Source organism: Myiozetetes cayanensis, unplaced genomic scaffold, assembly GCF_022539395.1.
Source record: "Myiozetetes cayanensis isolate MyiCay16 unplaced genomic scaffold, myiCay2020 scf5-8, whole genome shotgun sequence".
NCBI classification, from domain to species: Eukaryota; Metazoa; Chordata; class Aves; order Passeriformes; family Tyrannidae; genus Myiozetetes; species Myiozetetes cayanensis.
Genome location: NW_026087742.1, coordinates 113764809 through 113782481, shown reverse-complemented (window position 1 = coordinate 113782481; position 17673 = coordinate 113764809). Strand labels below are relative to the sequence as shown.

At 47.2% G+C, this 17673-nt stretch overlaps 1 protein-coding gene across 2 annotated transcripts; it reads left to right on the top strand.

Annotated features, from left to right (window-relative positions):
• Positions 1–2648: 2648 nt before the first annotated feature.
• Positions 2649–17004, top strand: B3GALT5 (beta-1,3-galactosyltransferase 5). 2 transcript variants are annotated; one of them, XM_050332869.1, is made up of 3 exons: positions 2649–2802; positions 12222–12399; positions 12835–17004. In XM_050332869.1, the coding sequence occupies exons 2-3, from the start codon at positions 12319–12321 to the stop codon at positions 13786–13788; spliced, it is 1035 nt and encodes a 344-aa protein (XP_050188826.1). In that variant the 5' UTR covers positions 2649–2802; positions 12222–12318; the 3' UTR covers positions 13789–17004. The 2 variants fall into 2 exon arrangements, with proteins under 2 accessions (XP_050188826.1, XP_050188827.1); XM_050332870.1 differs by lacking the exon at positions 2649–2802 and adding an exon at positions 2916–3304.
• The last annotated feature ends 669 nt before the right edge of the window (positions 17005–17673 follow it).

Here is a 17673-nt window from a genome sequence, read left to right as displayed (position 1 = left end):
GTTTAAGTATATAATTTTCATTTGATGTGACAGGTTAAAGCTATGTGCATTTAGAGCAGGCTTAGATTATTTTAGTTCAATTACAACACTGATTTAGGCCCTGACTCACTCCTTGAGGCCTGACTTCACGTAGACATATGTTGGCTTAAATTTACTGCTAATGAAATCCAGGCACATGTGTACATAACTCTGCTTAAACGCTTTGCTGGGGTAGGGGTGGACTCACACAGCAAACACAATCCTGCAGCAGAGGCTTAGAGAAGTAGATTGTGCTTGGTTTTGCCTTTTTTTTTTTTTTCCCTCAGCATAAAGATATCCCAGAGTTTATTTTCCTCCCTCTCGTGCCCCTCCCAGACCTTGCCCTGTGTGATCTCCCAGCTCAGTGTGTGCTTTGCAGTGGGAGGTCCTGCCAGGGACTGAATGCCCTCCAGCCTCCCTAGCCCTGCTGACAGCTGGGCAGGGGAAAAAAACCCTGGAGAATCAAACTGCTAAAACTCACAGAGCAAGCTGGGAGCAGGAACCTGTCCCTGGCCTGGCTAAGGGACTGGAAAAATGGGCTTTAATAGGGATTGGCAATGGATTCTGTGCTCTGGTGAGACCCCACCTGCAGTGCTGCCTCCAGCTGTGGGGTCCTCAGCACTGGAAGGATGTGGAGCTGTGGGAGTAAGTCCAGAGGAGGCCACGAAGGTGATCACAGGGATGGGGCAGCTCTCCTGTGAAAGCAGCCTGAGGGAGCCTGAGGGTGTTCAGCCTGTAAAAGAGGCTTCAGGGAGACCTTTGAGCCCCTTCAAGTACCTGAATGGGTTACAAGAGAGCTGGAGAGGGACTTGGGACAAGGTGCAGGAGTGATAGGACAAGGGGGAATGGCCTTAAGCTGAAGGAGGGCAGGGTTAGATTAGATATGAAGGAGAAATCCTTCCCTGTGAGGGTGGGCAGGCCCTGGCACAGGTTGCCCAGAGAAGCTGTGGCTCCCCCTGGATCCCTGGAAGTGTCCAAGGCCAGGTTGGACAAGGCTTGGAGCAACCTGGGCTGGTGGAAGGTGTCCCTGCCCATGGCAGGGGGTGGCACTGGGTGGGCTTTGTGGTCCCTCCCCACCCAAACCATTGTATGATTCTCATTTTAGGGCTGCTCTGATGGCAACCAGTGAGAAATGTGATGTGGGCAGAGGGAAGAGCCCCAGCCCTCCATTTTTTTCACATTTTCCATGGGAAAATATCCCTTTTCCAGGTGGAGGGCAAGTAATTTGCTTGGCGGAAGCTTTTGTGTGTCCAGTAGCTCTTGGACTGTGTAGGTCAGACTTTGACAAAGTTTTAGCAGTTTCCCAAAACTGAAGGAAAGGGTTTTTTTAGGAACTCAGAGCACAAAAGAGAGTCATGCACCCAGAGGGAGGTACAGGAAGTTGAGGTGCCTTTGCTAATGCTTCTTTATTAGAGGAAACTAAAGCTACTTGGGCATGGTTTTTTAAGTAGTAGTAATAATAATAATAATAACAATAATAGACAACCACACAAGCTTTTTGGAGCAGTCCTCTCTGCAGCAAATCTGGACCTCTCTTCTCATTTGTGTTTCTCCTGCAAAGTACAACAAGCAAACAGCGTTTGGTGTGTCTCCTTAACTACATGTATCCATCCCCAGCCTTGGAGTGGAGGGGGAGGAGAAAGGGAGCTGCCAGCAGCTCCCAGTGATTGATTTGTCTCCTGTTTTCTTTCTTTTTATTCAATTTAATTTAATTTTTTTTTTTTTTGGTGCTGCACTGGAACAACTTGTTTCAAAAACGACAGTGACAAATCCAAGGGAATATTCCTTGCTAGAAATTCGAACTCCCCCGAATCGCCAGCGGGTATTTCGCTGTGAAATGGGCTGGTTTATCCACAACACTCATTTGGGAAGTGGTCTTTTCGGCTTGGAGCTTGCAGTCCTTAGAAAAGAAAAGGTATTGTTGGAATAATCGCTGCCGTGTGAAAGTGTCATTGTTGCAGCCACGGGGAGGAGGGGGACAATTTTGTGCCATGTCCACAAAGGTGAAAGCGCTGCACTTCCCCTAAAGCAAAGGCTTGACTAATCCTGGGGCTGAGGGCCGAGCCCAAACAGCGCAGGGTCAGGGGTTAAGCAAACACGGGGATCCAAGGAGAATGTGTGTAGACTCAGGGGTTCTGTCACCCCAGGGGCCCCACGCGAGGCGGTGTTTGCTCCCGGGGTTGTCATTCCCCATCAGCAAAAATCCCTCACTCACGAGGGTGCCTCAGTGCCGGCTTTTTAGCCTAGGAGGAGGAGGAGGAGGGGTGGGGGGGGGATTTCTCTCCCACTGTGCAAATCCAGGCTGGATCGCTGGTAATTGGGAGCGCGGGGCCGAACTTTCCCAGCGCTGGGAAGGGCTGGCGCTGCCCTCACACGGTTTCCAGCTCCGCACCTCCCAGGCCGCCGCCTTTTCCCCCTCCTCCCATCCCAAATATCCATAATAAAACCGCGGGCAGTGAGCTCCTGACCTTCCCTTCCCCGCCGATGGAGCCGCAGCGGGACCGCCGCTCTGATACCCACGGGAGAGAGGGAGGGAGGAGGGAGAGAGGGAGGGAGAGGGAGGGAGGGAAGAGGCAGGCGGGGAGTTCAGGTTACCGCATCGCCGCCTCCCTTCGCTCCTGGCTCGGGAGGCGCCGCCGGTGATGGAGCCCTCGCTCGGGATGGGGCACCGGGGGACACCTCCCCGGCTGTAGCCGGCGGTCCCGATGGGAAGAGGAGCCCATCGCCCTCCGCAGCTTCCCGCTGCACGGCCAGAGCCCGGAGGATGCGCTGCAGGAGCCCGAGGTGAGGAGGTGCCCCTTTTCCTTCCCGTAACTCCAGCTCCAGGTAGGACCCGGGGCGAGGCGATCCCGCTTCACCCACTTCAGAAAACTCGCCCGCCGACGCGGATAGGCTGGGAGAGAGATAAGAAGGGCTGGGAGAGAGATAAGAAGGGGTAGCAGGTGCCACACGCTGCTTGGAAGACCGGGACCCAAGTCCAGAGCTGCCTATAGAGAAATGTGCCCCTCCCGATCCGGGCAGGGCGTGCAAAGTTCATCCCCTGGTAGGACGGGCAGTGAGAGGCATCGCCGTGACTGGCACGAGGGGTGGAACGATTTGATGGTAAGAAGGAACGAATAAGCAACAATAATCCAGATTTGATGTGTGTTTTGCGTGGGGAAACGTTTTGGCGGCCCCACACAAAGCCCAGGATCAGCCAGGACAAGTACAGGGCAAACATTGTCCCCGCTGTCCCGCCGAGAGCTTGGATGAAATGCTTCAAAGGAGGAAGAGCCACGAGGTACAGGTAAGGAATCCAAAAAAAAAAAAAAGCAGCCGCTGGGCCTGATCCTGCCAGCACTGCTGTGTTTGATCAGCGCTTTTAAAGCCAAGGAGTTATTGAGAAAGGATTTGCCAGCAGGAGGGACCTACAGTTGGATTTGTGTTCCTTTGCTTTCTGCCTTAGCCCTGCTGATGAAATGAGGAGCTGGGCACTGTCCCTCCCAGTCAGCCTTTGGCTCAGGGCTGGAGCAGTGAGGGGACCCTGGATGGCTGTCCCAGGCTCTCTCTGCCCTGAGTGATGCCCAGGAACATTTTCCTCCGAAAGGACCAGACTGTTTCTTTTCCAGACAGATAAACGCACAGCTTTAGTCCAACTCTTACATGGACAGCGGAGTGTAAAGTTCCAAACACCTCGAAAGGACTGTGCCAAGAGGCAGCACGAAACGAAAGGGCACAGAAGAACACTGGGCTCACCTGCTCCATGAAGGTGCTCCCACAGATTAAAATAGGGGGAAAAAAAACCCATCTGAAAGGGAAGTTCCTAACAGGTCCTCATCCTACAGCGGGGCTGAGCAGCGCTCAAAGATCTAAAAGTGACATTGGAATATTTTTATTGCTAATTTTTCCCATTTGAATGAGGTTTCTTTTTTTTTTTTTTTTTTTGGTACAATCTGCATAGTTATCAGTTCTCTGCAGTGCTCTCTTACTTCTTACTTCATGTATCTTGAGACTGTTTCCAAGGGAGAAGAGTGAGATTCTCATTCTATCTGAAATACTATTTTCAGGGATTTTTTTTTTTCCTCTTTTTCATTAAGATGAGACAAACAACGTGCAGCACTACTTGTAAACCACGGTGCAAGAAATAACCTGTTTTGGGGACACAGACACAGGCATACAATTTTTGAAGAACTGCTGCTTTTATTAACTCAGAATGACTGGGCTTTTGGAGTCCTGGCATTGACAGCAAGAGCCTAAAGGAGAAATTTTCTGATCGCTTTATTTTATAAAGATGAGAGGGTGGCTGTGAGTGGGATTTTGTTCCCGTTGAGCACAAAGAACCACACGGGTTTACACGAGGTCAGGTTGCTCTGATTCATCCCCTGGTGGACAATTGCTTATCCGTGGTGAGATCTGGAGTCAGGGCAAGTGGAATCTGGAATACAGCAAGTGGAATAGCAATTGGAGGAAAATTGCTGATTCATGAGGCAATTCTGAAGCAAGTTCAATATGCCCATCACCTGTGGAAGTGGATTAAGTCAAAACTGTCCAAATATGCCCCCAAAAAGGACAAAAAGCACCTGAACTGGGGCTGGGCTGTAATGGTTGTCCTGTACTGTGTCTCCACGTTGATGGTTTGAACGCTGTAGCATCTTTCTCCATCCTGGAAAAGGGTTCTGACCTTACTAACTACTACCCAAACTGACATTTGGGTGGGTGTTTTAGGGCCAGGATTCATCCAGAGAATTTTTTCAGGCAGCTTGGGAAAGCCAAAAGATGTTCTAAAATAGGAGTAAGCTTTCCTGACTTGGCTAAAGTCCCTGGAAATACATTTCTTTTTTGCTCCTCAGATGCAGCACTTCTCTCCTGTGACATTACCAGAGCAGCTACACCTCCTGCCAAACTACTTCTTGCTGGTTTTGAAAGCAAAATTGCATTTTGGTCTGAGGATACTTTTTTAGCTTTTCCATATGAATTTTTTGAGCCAGTGGCCATGGTTGGGTGGATGAGATCAAGGTGCATTAAAAGCTAATGATGATTTTTTAAATAGAGAGGAAAATGCATCCTCTGGTTCAAAAGATCCCTGTGCCTACTAAACCTTCCCTCTTGCCATGATCTTTACTCTCCTTTAGGCATCAGCCATCTGGGTTGTCTCAGAGGCAGAACCCAGAGGCCACGTGGTGTTGCATCCATTTAGGAATGGAATTAGGGATCAGAGGAAATAGGAATGGGAATAGGGATCAGAGGAAATAGGAATGGGAATAGGGATCAGAGCCAGACAGCACAGGTTTAGGAAGGGCAGGTCCTGTCTGAACTGGCTGGAGGGCCTGGCACAGGGTGGTGGTAAATGGTGCTGCATCCAGCTGGGATCCACTCACCAGTGGTGTCCCCAGGGATCAGTGCTGGGCCCAGTCCTGTTTAACATCTTTATGGATGATTTAGATGAGGGGGTTGAGTCCATCATCAGCAAATTTGGAGATGACACCAAGCTGGGAGGGAGTGTCGATCTGCTGGAAGGCAGGAGGGCTCTGCAGAGGGACCTGGATAGGCTGGAGAGTTGGGCTGATTCCAATGGGATGAAGTTCAACGAGACCAAGTGCTGGGTCCTGCACTTTGGCCACAACAACCCCTGCAGCGCTGCAGGCTGGGCACAGAGTGGCTGGAGAGCAGCCAGGTGGAAAGGGACCTGGGGGTGCTGATTGACAGGAAGCTGAACATGAGCCAGAGTGTGCCCAGGTGGCCAAGAGGGCAAGTGGATCCTGGCCTGGATCAGGAAGAGTGTGGCAGCAGGAGCAGGGAAGTGATTCTTGCCCTGGACTCAGCACTGGTGAGGCCACACCTTGAGTTTTGTGTTCAGTTCTCGGCCCCTCAGCTCAGGAAGGACATGGAGGGGCTGGAGCAGGTCCAGAGAACAGCAACCAGGCTGGTGAAGGGACCCAAACACAAGTGCTGTGAGGAGAGGCTGAGGGAGCTGGGGTTGTTTAGTCTGGAGAAGAGAAGGCTCAGGGGTGACCTCATCACTCTCTACAACTCCCTGACAGGAGGGTGTAGCCAGGGTGGGTTTGGTCTCTTCTCCCAGGCAGCTCTCAGTAAGACAAGAGGGCTTGGTCTCAAGCTCTGCCAGGGGAGGTTTAGGTTAGATATGAGGACAAAATTCTTTACAGAGAGGGTAATCAGGCTTTGGAATGGGCTGCCCAGGGAGGGGGTGGATTCTCCATCCCTGGAGGTGTTTAAGGTGAGATTGGATGTGGCACCAGTGCCATAGTCCAGTAACTGTGGTGGTAGTGGATCAAAGGTTGGACTTGATGACCTCAGAGGTTCTTTCCAACCCCTCTGATTCTTTGATTTTATGATTCTATGAAATCTCCACACCTTGAGGTGACACTGGGGTGTCTGAACGGGTGGGACCTGCAAATATTTATTCTTTCCTTGTGAGAACAAAGATGCACCTCGTTAGTGGGTGATTGCTGCCTGTGCCTGGGCTGTGGGAGAGCTGCCCTGTCGGAGGTTATGTTTATACAATATGCTGGGGCTGTGGTTAACCACCAGCACACCACCATCTGTGGCACAGAAATCCTGATTCACAGGAGGAAATAGTGGGAATTTGCCTTCGAGGGGGTAAAGTTAAGGAGTCACAGCAGGTCAGGTGGCTCCTCTGAAAACTGTCTCATGAAGGAAGGCCATGGAGGTGAAACTTTCAGGGACTCTTACTCAGTTACTGAATTCTAACCAATTTATATTACAGTGTCCCTCTTTTTGACAATGTTTTTCCTTTGATTGCTGCAAAAAATGTTTCTTTTCTTCTTATTATAACTGAACCAGTGTTCAGGCTGCATTGGCCATACTGCTAAGAATACAGCTATACAGTATGCATATATCTGTATATATCTCATAATTTGTATATTCATGGCATTTCACTGGGATTAACAATAATTTAGAATTGCACATATCACTCTAATATTTTTTTTCCCCTCTGGAAAATTCAAAGCTTGACTCGTTTCTGCTCTTTCAAAACCTGACTCGTTTCTACTCTTCACCTTTTTTCTTGTAATTATCTTTTATTCTTTCCTTATTAAAACCCCAAAAAGGTAAATAAAACTAGGCCAACGTTCCACAGAGAAGATTCAATCTGCTGTTGGAGTCACAGGGTCAATCAGCTAAATGGGTATTAGTAACATAATGACAGAACATAAGCCAGGCAACGCAGTAGGATTTGAAAATCCATAACAGTAATTCTCCTTTTCTATTTGGTGTCTAATTGATGGCTCAGGGTCTGGAGATGGGGACTCCTGCTCCGGGTCTGTGACAGCTCCCTGACCATGAAACACTGTGGACTTTCTGGAGAGCCAGAGGTTTATTTTAAGTGTGAAAAGCCCCTCTCTCCACACCCCCCCCACTCCCAAGGCAAGCCTGGGGAGAAACTGGGAAAGCTAAACCCTCCCTGCAGCAGCACTGCAAAAATAAAAGGACAAAAAAACCCCTAAAAATTATTAAAAAAAAAAAAGGGGGGGGGGAACCAACCAAGGAGAGGATGTGTCTGTAAATAATGTGTTCAGCAACTCAGTGCTTAAGTGATGGAAGCAGAGGAACAGTGTCTTGCTGATGGGCTGGCAGGGAGGTGTTGGTGAGAGGTATGAAGGGGGAAAAGGTTTTCCCTACTCTGACAGTAAGGGCAGCAGAAAAAGCTCTTCTCTTGTCCTGTGCCCTTTTTGGGTTTTCACCCTCCTGTCCTGCCAGCCTCGACAATCTGGGGGAGGACACTGTAAGTACACTTTGCTGTGAAAACCTCCCCTGAAAAGCAGCATTTTCTGTAAAAACAGTGGCCCAGGCACTGCTGAAGCCACTGCCTCACCAGAGACATCACCTTTGAGAGCTCCAAGCTGGCCCCTGCTCCTCTGAAACACCTGCAGTTAGGAAAAGAGAAACGTTCCCCACTGCACTTGACATTTTCTTATTCTCTGTGTGTGCTTAATCCCTCCTTGTGTCCTGCAGGGCTTATGAGAGAGCAATTTAGGGGCTTTATTCCAAGGGAAATCTGGAGTTAGCAGAGCTATTACTGGTGTTTACACCCAGGGCACATGTTACTGTCGATGATTAGGAAAGGAAAAGGGGAATAAAACTGCTGACTTCAACTGTGCAGTGTTTGGGGTTGTAAGTCCAGTTTAGGCACTTCAGTTGTGCCTCTGTTTTTGGATCTGCCCTGTCACAGCTGCTTGAGCCTCTTTACAGAGTGGGGGCTCTTTGCAGATGCCCAAAAGCACTTTGGTCTGGTGTGTGAGCTCAGTGCAAAGGCAACGCCAACCCTCCACTGAACTCAGTGGCTCGATTGGAGCTTTGCCCCAGAAAAGTTAGGAAAACTGTGTTTCTTTTAATTGATATTTTAAATCTGTTTCCCAGAGGGACTCCAGACCTACTTACCTCCCCCTGCCACAGGCCAGATTGCTTTTCCTGAACTATGTGGCAGATAGCCTTGATCTCTCGGTGCCCTTCAGATAATTACGCTCGTTAACAGGCCTGAAGGAGGTGTCAGATTAATTCTGGGGGGAATAACCAGGCTTTGTCACAGGAGCTACCTCGGCCTTATCACTGTGAGACGTGAAGGAGCTCCACGAGGGTCAGTGGTGTGAACAGAGAGACCCCAGAGCTGGGGTTGGTGCCACTCATGGAAACGGGAACTTCCAAAGTAGAGAAGGCTGCGGTTTGGCTGGTTCGGATCACAGACCTTGACTGCCTTCACAGAGCCACAAGAATGGTTTGGGCTGGGAGGAACCTTAAAGATCATCCAGTGCCACCCCCTGCCATGGGCAGGGACACCTTCCACCAGCACAGGGTGCTCCAAGCCCTGTCCAACCCGGCCTCGGGATATTCTGTGATTCCCTGATTATTTCTGCTGCCAACACCCGCTCTGCTCCTGACAGGGACCAGGAACAGACGAGCAGGATTGGAAAACTCGGCATCTTTTCTGAGCAGGTTGTGCCGACCCAGCCATGAGGGAAAGGGAGCACCGAGAGTCGTAAATGGTTGTGGTGGGAAGGACGACGAGAGTCAGAGAGTCCACAAACAATGGAATTGTTTATAAACATGTATTAACTTTTATTAATAGATTTTAGTAATATATTAATAAATGTATTGCATATATTTAAAACATTGTTATACATTATATATTATATATACTATATTTATCTAGGATATTCAATACATAAAATTTAATTAAATTTATTAAAAGAAAAAGAAAGAGAAAGAGAAAAGAAAGAAAGAAAAGGAAAGAAAAAGAAAAAAGAAAAAAAGAGAAAAGAAAAAAGGAAAAAAGAAAAAAGAAGAAAAGAAAAAAGAAAAGAAAAGAAAAGAAAGAAAAAGAAAAAAGGAAAAAAGAAAAAAGGAAAAAAAGAAAAAACAAAAAACATAAAGAAAAAAAGGAAAAGAAAAACAAAAAGAAAAAAAAGAAAAAAGGAAAAAAGAAAAAAGGAAAAAAGAAAAAAGAAAAAAGAAAAGAAAAAAAGAAGAAAAGAAAAAAGGAAAAAAAAAGAAAAAAAAGAAAAAGGAAAAAAGAACAAAAAGAAAAAAAAAAAAAGAAGAAAAGAAAAAAGGAAAAAAAAACAAAAAGAAAAAAAAGAAAAAAGGAAAAAAGAAAAAAGGAAAAAAAGAAAAAACAAAAAACAAAAAGAAAAAAAAAGAAAAAAGAAAAAAAAACAAAAAAAGGAAAAAAGAAAAAGAAAAAGAAAAAGAAAAAAGAAAACAAAAACAAAAAGAAAAAAAAAGAAAAAAAGAGAAAAAAGAAAAGAAAAAGAAAAACAAAAAGAAAAAAAGAACAAAAGAAAAAAGAAAAAAGGAAAAAAAGAAAAAAGAAAAAACAAAAAGAAAAAAGGAAAAAAGAAAAAAGGAAAAAAGAAAAAAAAACAAAAAGAAAAAAAGAAAAAAGGAAAAAAGAAAAAAGGAAAAAAAGGAAAAAGAAAAATAAAAAAGAAAAAAAGAAAAAAGGAAAAAAGGAAAAAGAAAAATAAAAAAGAAAAATAAAAAAGAAAAAAGAGAAAAAAGATAAAAAGAAAAAGGAAAAAAAGAAAAAAAGAGAGAGAGAGGAAAAAAATTATTACCAGGTGGCAGTGTTGCCAGCACTGGGGCTTGGGTTTCCTCTTCTCTTCATCCATCCAATCGCATCGCATCGCATCCCATCCCATCCCATCCCATCGCATCCCATCCCATCCCATCCCATCCCATCCCATCCCATTGCATCGCATCCCATCCCATCCCATCCCATCCCATTGCATCGCATCCCAGCCCAGCCCAGCCCAGCCCAGCCCAGCCCCATTGTCCTCTCCTGTGGACACAGAGAGAGGGGAAGAGAGAGGAGAGAGAAGGAGCCGCTCCAGGGGAGCAGCTGGGATGGGCTGAGCTCTGCACCCCTTATATACCCCCGGGGCAGGGCGGGGTCTGCGATGTCACAAAGGTCTCCGGGCACCCCCATGTCCCGCGTCACAAAGGGCCCTGGAAGGCGCCCGTGTCACAAAGGGCCACCCCCGGCCCCCCATGGACAGCGGACACCGTTCCTGCCAGCCCCAGATAAACCCAAATTTGCTTTTCGATGATTAACCCAGTGCCAAAAGCTGGTTATTTTCCAGCTCTCACACAGTCAGAGCCAAAGGGGACTTTGCCCTGGGAATTTTGTGCTCCTTATCCAGGCCACTGCCTACCCACCCGTCCTTACAGGGGGAACTGCAGTGGAAGGATCCACGGACAGATGGGCCATTTGCAATATGTTTTACAGTTGACATGCATTTACAAACAGTTGCCTTGCCCAGGGATGTGTGTGTGTGTTTATAAATCTGTATAAGATACGATGCTTCATCCACGGACTGAGAAAGGAAGACCCTCTGGCTCTGGAGAGGCAGAATGGGAAAGCTGGGACGCTGCTCTCCCAACTGCCCAGAACAGGGACCTTTTTGATGCTTTTTTTAAAAGATCTGTTACCTGGGCCCAAGCCTGGAAACAAGAAATAAATATGGTCACATCACACTGGTCTGATTCTGCTGAAATACTGTGAAATGATTGTTTTGAGGGAGGGTTTCTTGCTCTTGAGTGTTTGTGAAAAGGTTTTAATGGGTTTTAATAGCAGTTTTATCTTTGGAAGACTTTGGTTTGTACATATTCTGGAATTCCTGTGACAGAGGAATGTCAGACCCTCAAAGAGTCTCATGAGAGCTGGTGACAGCTCTGGGGCAGCTCTGTTGTCAACCTCAGAACATCATCCTCTCCTAAAATCACTGTTTTCAGGATGTTCATGTGCTTCCTCCCATGCCACTGAAGAACAGGAGAACAGATGCAGAGCAGATTTTTGTACAATCTTTTGTGTTTATGTGTGTGTGTATATACATATATATATATGTATTTCTGCATGCATATATATAAACACACAATTTGACATATGAATTTAATTAAAGCAGTTTTAAAGCTAATTACGAGATTACTGTGAGCTACACATGTGAGAAAAACCAGATCTGAGGGATACTCTGTTTGAGGATAAAGTTAATTTAAATATAAGTGCCAGCAGAAATGTGAACTCCTGAAATATTTTCAAAATTCATTAGTGAATTGCTTAAAATAGGCTTAAAAGCCTGCAAAGCAAAACCTTTCCTTGCTTGGAAATTCGAGCAGAAGGAGGGCACTAATGTGATCTGGGGGAGTCTACACAGAACATTCCTGGTCAGAAGGCAGAGATCAAATTTCCATGAAATCTACAGCTCCAGGGATTGTAAACTTGTTTTGCTGTGTTTTCAGATGGGAAGACAGAGACAGGTACAATTCTTTAAGAAGGGGGAAGGTGGGCATTGCCCCATCCTGCTGCTCTGAAACAGTGGTTGGTGGGCCTGTGGGTTCCTGGGATGAGTAGCTGATGCATTAAACTCTTCTCACCAGGTTAATTTGTGGAGATGGGCAATATTTTTGTCACTGCGTGACCTTTTTGGGTGGGATAATTTTTCCCTCTCCGGCAGTTTAGGTTTGTAACCTGATGTGCAGCACATTAATCTGTTTACAAGGATAAATGAGCGAACATTCCTGTCACTGCTTGGATCTCTTTCCTCTCAAAAAGGAGAGGGGGACAGAACAACCCCTTCTCACCTCAGCATGCCCTAGTGAGTCACTTAAACTCTGCACAAGCTGAACCATCCAAATAATGTGACCCACTGCTGGTTTTTTTTTTTTTTCTTCTTCTTTCTTTTTCTGAGCAGCTGACCCAGCTTCAAAGATGTGACTCATGGCCCCTCCAGCAGAAAGATCAGGAGCAGTTTCTGGGTTGATGCAAGAGCCCCACAGGACACAAGGAAGATGAGGATGGAAGGAACCTGGCTGGGCCTGCCCCTTGGACACCTGCTGGCTCTGGGGCACCGGCTCAGATGGAGAACCACGGTATGTAAAAACCCCCTCTTGTTGTCCTTCTCTGTCACCTGACACGGGCACACATCTGCTGCTTCTCCACTCTGGCTGGGAGGGTCTAAATCGTGGTTTGTAAGACGCTGAAAGTGGGGGAGGAGGTTTGAAGCATCAGCCAGGGGTAACCTGGATGTGCTCGTGTGGATTTCTGAGGATACAGCTGGCTTAGGGGGAAGACTGAAGTAAAGAGGAGTGTGAATCTGATGGCCAGCAGAACATCTTGTGGGGGTGGCACGAGGAGAAAGGAGTGTGGGTGACTGCCCTGGACTGGGCAGATTCCAATTAGAGATGCCCTGGGTTTGACTCCCTAGGCAGGGGGTTTGGTGCACAGCACCAAAAGCAGCTCGATATTACTGAAAGGGACTAGATGTTATTGTCTGTTAATGTGCTGTTCCTTCCTGCTGCTTCCAGGTGGATTTCAGAAAGTTCAGGCTGTTTGTTTGCCTCCTCGGGCTCAGCTCTGGCAGCTTCTGGTTTCTGTACAACTTCACCGAGTTCTGCCTGTTCTGTGAGAACAGCCAAGGTTTCCTGTTCCCCACGGGGCCCTTCAGGAGGACGGAAGGAAACTTCTCCCAGCTGCCAGACATAGACTGCCACAAGAACCCTCCTTTCCTCGTCCTGCTCGTGGCATCCTCGTGCCAGCACCTGGATGCCAGGATGGCCATCCGGCAGACCTGGGGCAGGGAGAGGACGGTGGCCGGGAAGCGCCTGGTGACGTTTTTCCTCCTGGGAAGCGCCCTGGATCCCGGCCAGCAGGCTGGCATCGCTGCTGAGGGCCAAAAGTACGGGGACATCATCCAGAAGAACTTCACAGACACCTACTACAACCTGACCCTGAAGACCATGATGGGCATGGAGTGGGTTCACCGGTTTTGTCCCCAGTCCGGCTTCGTGATGAAAACCGACACAGACGTGTTTGTCAACGTTTTTTACCTCACTGAGCTGCTCCTGAGGAAGGGGAAGACCACTGGGCTCTTCACAGGCTTTTTAAAGCTGCATGAGTACCCCATAAGGAGAAGAGGGAGCAAGTGGTTCGTGAGCAGGGAAGAGTATCCAGGAAAAACCTACCCGCCTTTCTGTTCCGGGACCGGATATGTTTTATCCAGTGACGTTGCCAGTCAGATCTATAACGTTTCTGAGAGTGTTCCCTTCATTAAGCTGGAGGATGTGTTCGTAGGAATGTGCCTTGCCAGATTAAAAATCAGGCTGGAGGAGCTCCACTCGGAGCAGACATTTTTCCCAGAAAGGATCAGGTTCTCCGTTTCCCGCTTCAAGAAAATCGTGATGTGCCACGAAGTGGAACCGTCAGAGCAGCTGAGCTACTGGAGCCAGCTGGTGACAGAAAACCATGGAGAGGTGCTCTAACACCTTCCCTGCTGGAATGAACACACTGGAATGCTCTGCTTTTACAGGGCTGCTCTTGACCCCAATGAAACTCCCAGTTAACTCCAGGTCCAGCACGTTAAAGGCTTTTAAAATGGTTATTTTAATCATGGGATTATTAAGGTTGGAAGAGACCTCCAAGATCATCAGGCCCAACCTTTGACCTTATCAACTAAACCACTGCACTGAGTGCCACGTCCTGTCATTCCTTGGACACCTCCAGGGATGGGGACTCCCCCACCTCCCTGGGCAGCCCCTGCCAATACCTGACCGCCCTTTCCAGGAAGAAATTCTGAATTTCTGCCCAAAAACATGCAAATCCCTTTCTCTCCCATTCACCCCACTGCATCCCTACAATCTCCACAATTATTACTTCTCCCTGGAAGATCCAGGCCTGCAGCCCTGCCCTCCAAATCCCGCTGCCAAAGGGCTGGTGACATTCCTGCAGTGCTAAACTTAAGCCAAAGCACTTTTCTTTCAGGGAATAAAATTTGCACCATCCTCCTGGTCGCCCCTGGTAGATTCCTGCCCCCAATCTGTGCAGGCATTTCAGGAATGATGCTTGGAGCTGTCAGGGCGCTCCTGTCCTGGCAGAGGGAACCGCAGCCCTGCCCTCGCAGCGGGCTCCGTGTGGGCAGAGCTGCATCCTGGCACACGGCCCTCCTTCAGTCTCCACAGGTTTTCTTTTGCAGAGATGGAAGAATTTTCCCATGCAGTGCTCTTGGGACAGCCTTGGGGACTGCAGGTCACCTGGTTAATGTGTAAAGCTGCTGCATCTGTTCCCTGGGATGTGCCTCCTGCGGTTGGAGCCAGTGGAGGGTGTCCTGCTCTTTTAATTAAAACAGACCCCAGAGACACCTTTTATAGTGGTGGCTCCCTTTGATTGCCCGAAAACCTCTGTAAATGGTTTCCCAAGGCTAAACCAGAGTCACTTACATCGATTTAGACTTTTTTTTTTTTTTTTTTTGCTGTGAGGAACTGGATGAGTGAGGGAGAAGAGGGGAGGATTCTACTCTTTTAAACAAGACCAGGTAGGATGATGTGCTCAAGCGATCCCTCAGGCTGGGAGCCCCGTTCCTTGTTTCATTCCCAAGCAAAGATCGTGAAACCTCTGGGATGTTTGGAGGATCCAGAGGTAAAGAATTGAGCCTTTACAATAGTAGATGCTGCAAAAAGTACTTTGGAGCTGTGAGGAGGGAGAAAGGAGCTCCTAAATCCTGCCTGATGCTCCTCTTTGATTTTCTTTCTCACACGGGAAAGCTCAGTTTTATCAGCAAAGAAGTAGCAAGTACCTGTAAATAGGTGTGAAATGGTTTCTTTTCAGGGAGCAGTAAAAGTGGAGCTGTTCCCGAGGGGAAAACGGGCTGGGAGCTGAGGGGATTTGACACCTGGAAAGGCTCATCCTCACACACCCACAGGAGGGAGCAGGGAAAGAGATTTTATGACTTCATTTTTATTGTTTGTTTTTATTTTTATCAAAGTTGGACTGTTCAGGTGCCTCTTTTTACTTGCCTGTGTCTGAAGAGCAGGATAAATGTTTTCAGCAGGAATATGTGCCATCCTGAAAAGTCTTTAGTAACTGTAATAATATATTATTTATTTTCTTCTGGTGTAGAGTAACCTGGGCCCATGCACTGATTTTTGACCACTAAATGATGGGAAAAAAAAATTATTCATTTATTTATTTGGCAGAAGAATTACCTTCTTCATTTTAACCTTCTTTATTAAACTTTAAACATTTTATTAAAACAAAGGAAATATTTAAACATCTCAATTTTATTTAAAATTCAGCTATTTGCTGAGTACTTTTGCTGCTGGTGAGATGGGGTCAGGCTTTTTAATCCCCGTTCTTTCCATGTTACCTGCAGAAATGTCTTTTGCCATTCCCTGCCCTCGTGCCCAAGGTGCAGGCTGGCTAGTCCTTGAATTTATGGAAAAATGGTGAGCAAAAGGAATGCTTGTTAATTCACAGAAGTATAGAATTGTTTAGCTTGGAAAAGATCTCCAGGATCTGTGAAGAAATTTTTCCTGATGTCCAACCTAAACCTCCCCTGGTGCAACTTGAGGCTGTTTCCTCTTGTCTTGTCACTTGTTACCTGGGAGAAAAGACCAACTCCCACCTTGCTACAACCCCCTGTGAGCCTCCTTTTCTCCAGGGTAAATCCCCCACCCCCCCAGCTCCCTGGGCTGCTTTGAATAAGAATACATTAAATTAATAATAATCAATCCTGCTGGAAAAGGTGATTTAGGAAAAGTAAATGACTGCATGCAAGGCAAATTCCTTTATTTAAATAAAACCACTGTGCTAGTGACTCCATACGTCTCAGCTAAACGAAATTAGCTTTTGCAGCTTAGGCCTCAGATCATGAATTTTAACACAGTCAAAACAGTATTAGTGGCCTTTTGCCAAATTCTGTATATTTTCCTATGGAATACCATCACAAAATGGACAGAAATATAACTAGAACTGTAAAGACAATACTGCAGTGTACATAGGCTTGTTTTTTACATTTTGTATAGGCTAATAAAAGAATTCAGGCAATTTGGGGGCAGTTTGTGAAAGCAGAGCACTCTCCTACCCTTTTTATGCTTTCTGGGTCAGATGATCCTTGCATCAGTTTTTTTATGGATAACCATGAAAAGGTCAGCTAAAAGTCACTCCACTGCTTCTCCTTTAAACAGGGAGGAGTGAAAAGATCAACAGAGCTGACACCGAGTTGGTTAAAATTGTGCATCCCAACACACCCTATTTCTCCCAAGATCATTTTTTGAATACAGACAAATTAATGGTTGGTTGGTTTGTTTGTTGGTTTTGTTTTGTTTTGTTTTGTTTCCCACAACTCCCATCAACCAACATATTCTTGGTTTAGAGCAGCGCTGTCCAAAATGTGCAGGAAGGATTCAGCCTCTCAGCTCCTCTGGCTCAGCCTCACTGAGGGGGTCCAGCCCCCTCAGGCACTTCTGGGAACACAGGGTAGATTTTTGTAATGAAACTTTCACCTTCTGTCAGAGCTGAGCAGAACTCAAGGGCTGTGCTGGATCTGCCAGGGATGCTGCTCCTCGTGGATTTGTGCAGGTGACTCCGTGATGTTGCCACAAAACATGGGAGAATGTTTGCATTGTTGGCATGGGAACATGGGAACATGGGAATGTTGAGCTGTTCCAAGGGTGGTATTTTAATAAATTATTTTGCTATCACGGTTTTGTGTCTTCACTTGTCTTTCTGGTTGTGGAGGTGTTAATATTTCGGGATGTGGTCAGGTTAAGGGGTTTGCTCTTTTTCCAGTTAAAATGAATAGAATGTTGGGATCATTTAGGTTGGAAAAGGACCTTTAAGATCATTGAGTCCAACCACTAACCCAGCACTGCCAAGGCCACCACTAAACCACATCCCCAAGTGCCACATCCACATGGCTTTTAAATCCCTACGGGGATGGTGGCACCACCCTTTCCCTGGGCAGCCTGTCCCGATGCTTGACCACCCTTCCCAAGAAGAAATTCTTTCTAATATCCACTGTAAACCTCCCCTGGCTCAAACTGCTGACATTTCATCCTGTCCCTGTTCCCCCGGAGCAGAGCCCGACTCCCCCCCCGGCTCCCCCCTCCTGGCAGGGATTGCAGAGCCAGAAGGTCCCCCCTGAGCCTCCTTTTCTCCAGGCTGAGCCCCCCCAGCTCCCTCAGCCCCTCCTGCTGCTCCAGCCCCTTCCCAGCTCCCTTCCCTTCCCTGCACACGCTCCAGCCCCTCAGTGTCTCTTCCAGGAGGTTCCAGAACTGGACACAGCCCTGGGGGTCCCTCAGCAGTGCCAGCACAGGGGACAATCCCTGCCCTGGGGCTGTGCCCACGCTATTCCTGATCCAGGTGCCATT

What these genes read in the sequence shown, in the direction of transcription:
- B3GALT5 (XM_050332869.1), top strand. Translation starts at nt 12,319, where the DNA reads ATGAGGATGGAAGGAACCTGGCTGGGCCTGCCCCTTGGACACCTGCTG. An exon ending in GGCTCAGATGGAGAACCACG is followed by an intron (nt 12,400 to 12,834) that starts GTATGTAAAAAC and finishes TGCTGCTTCCAG; the next exon opens with GTGGATTTCAGAAAGTTCAG.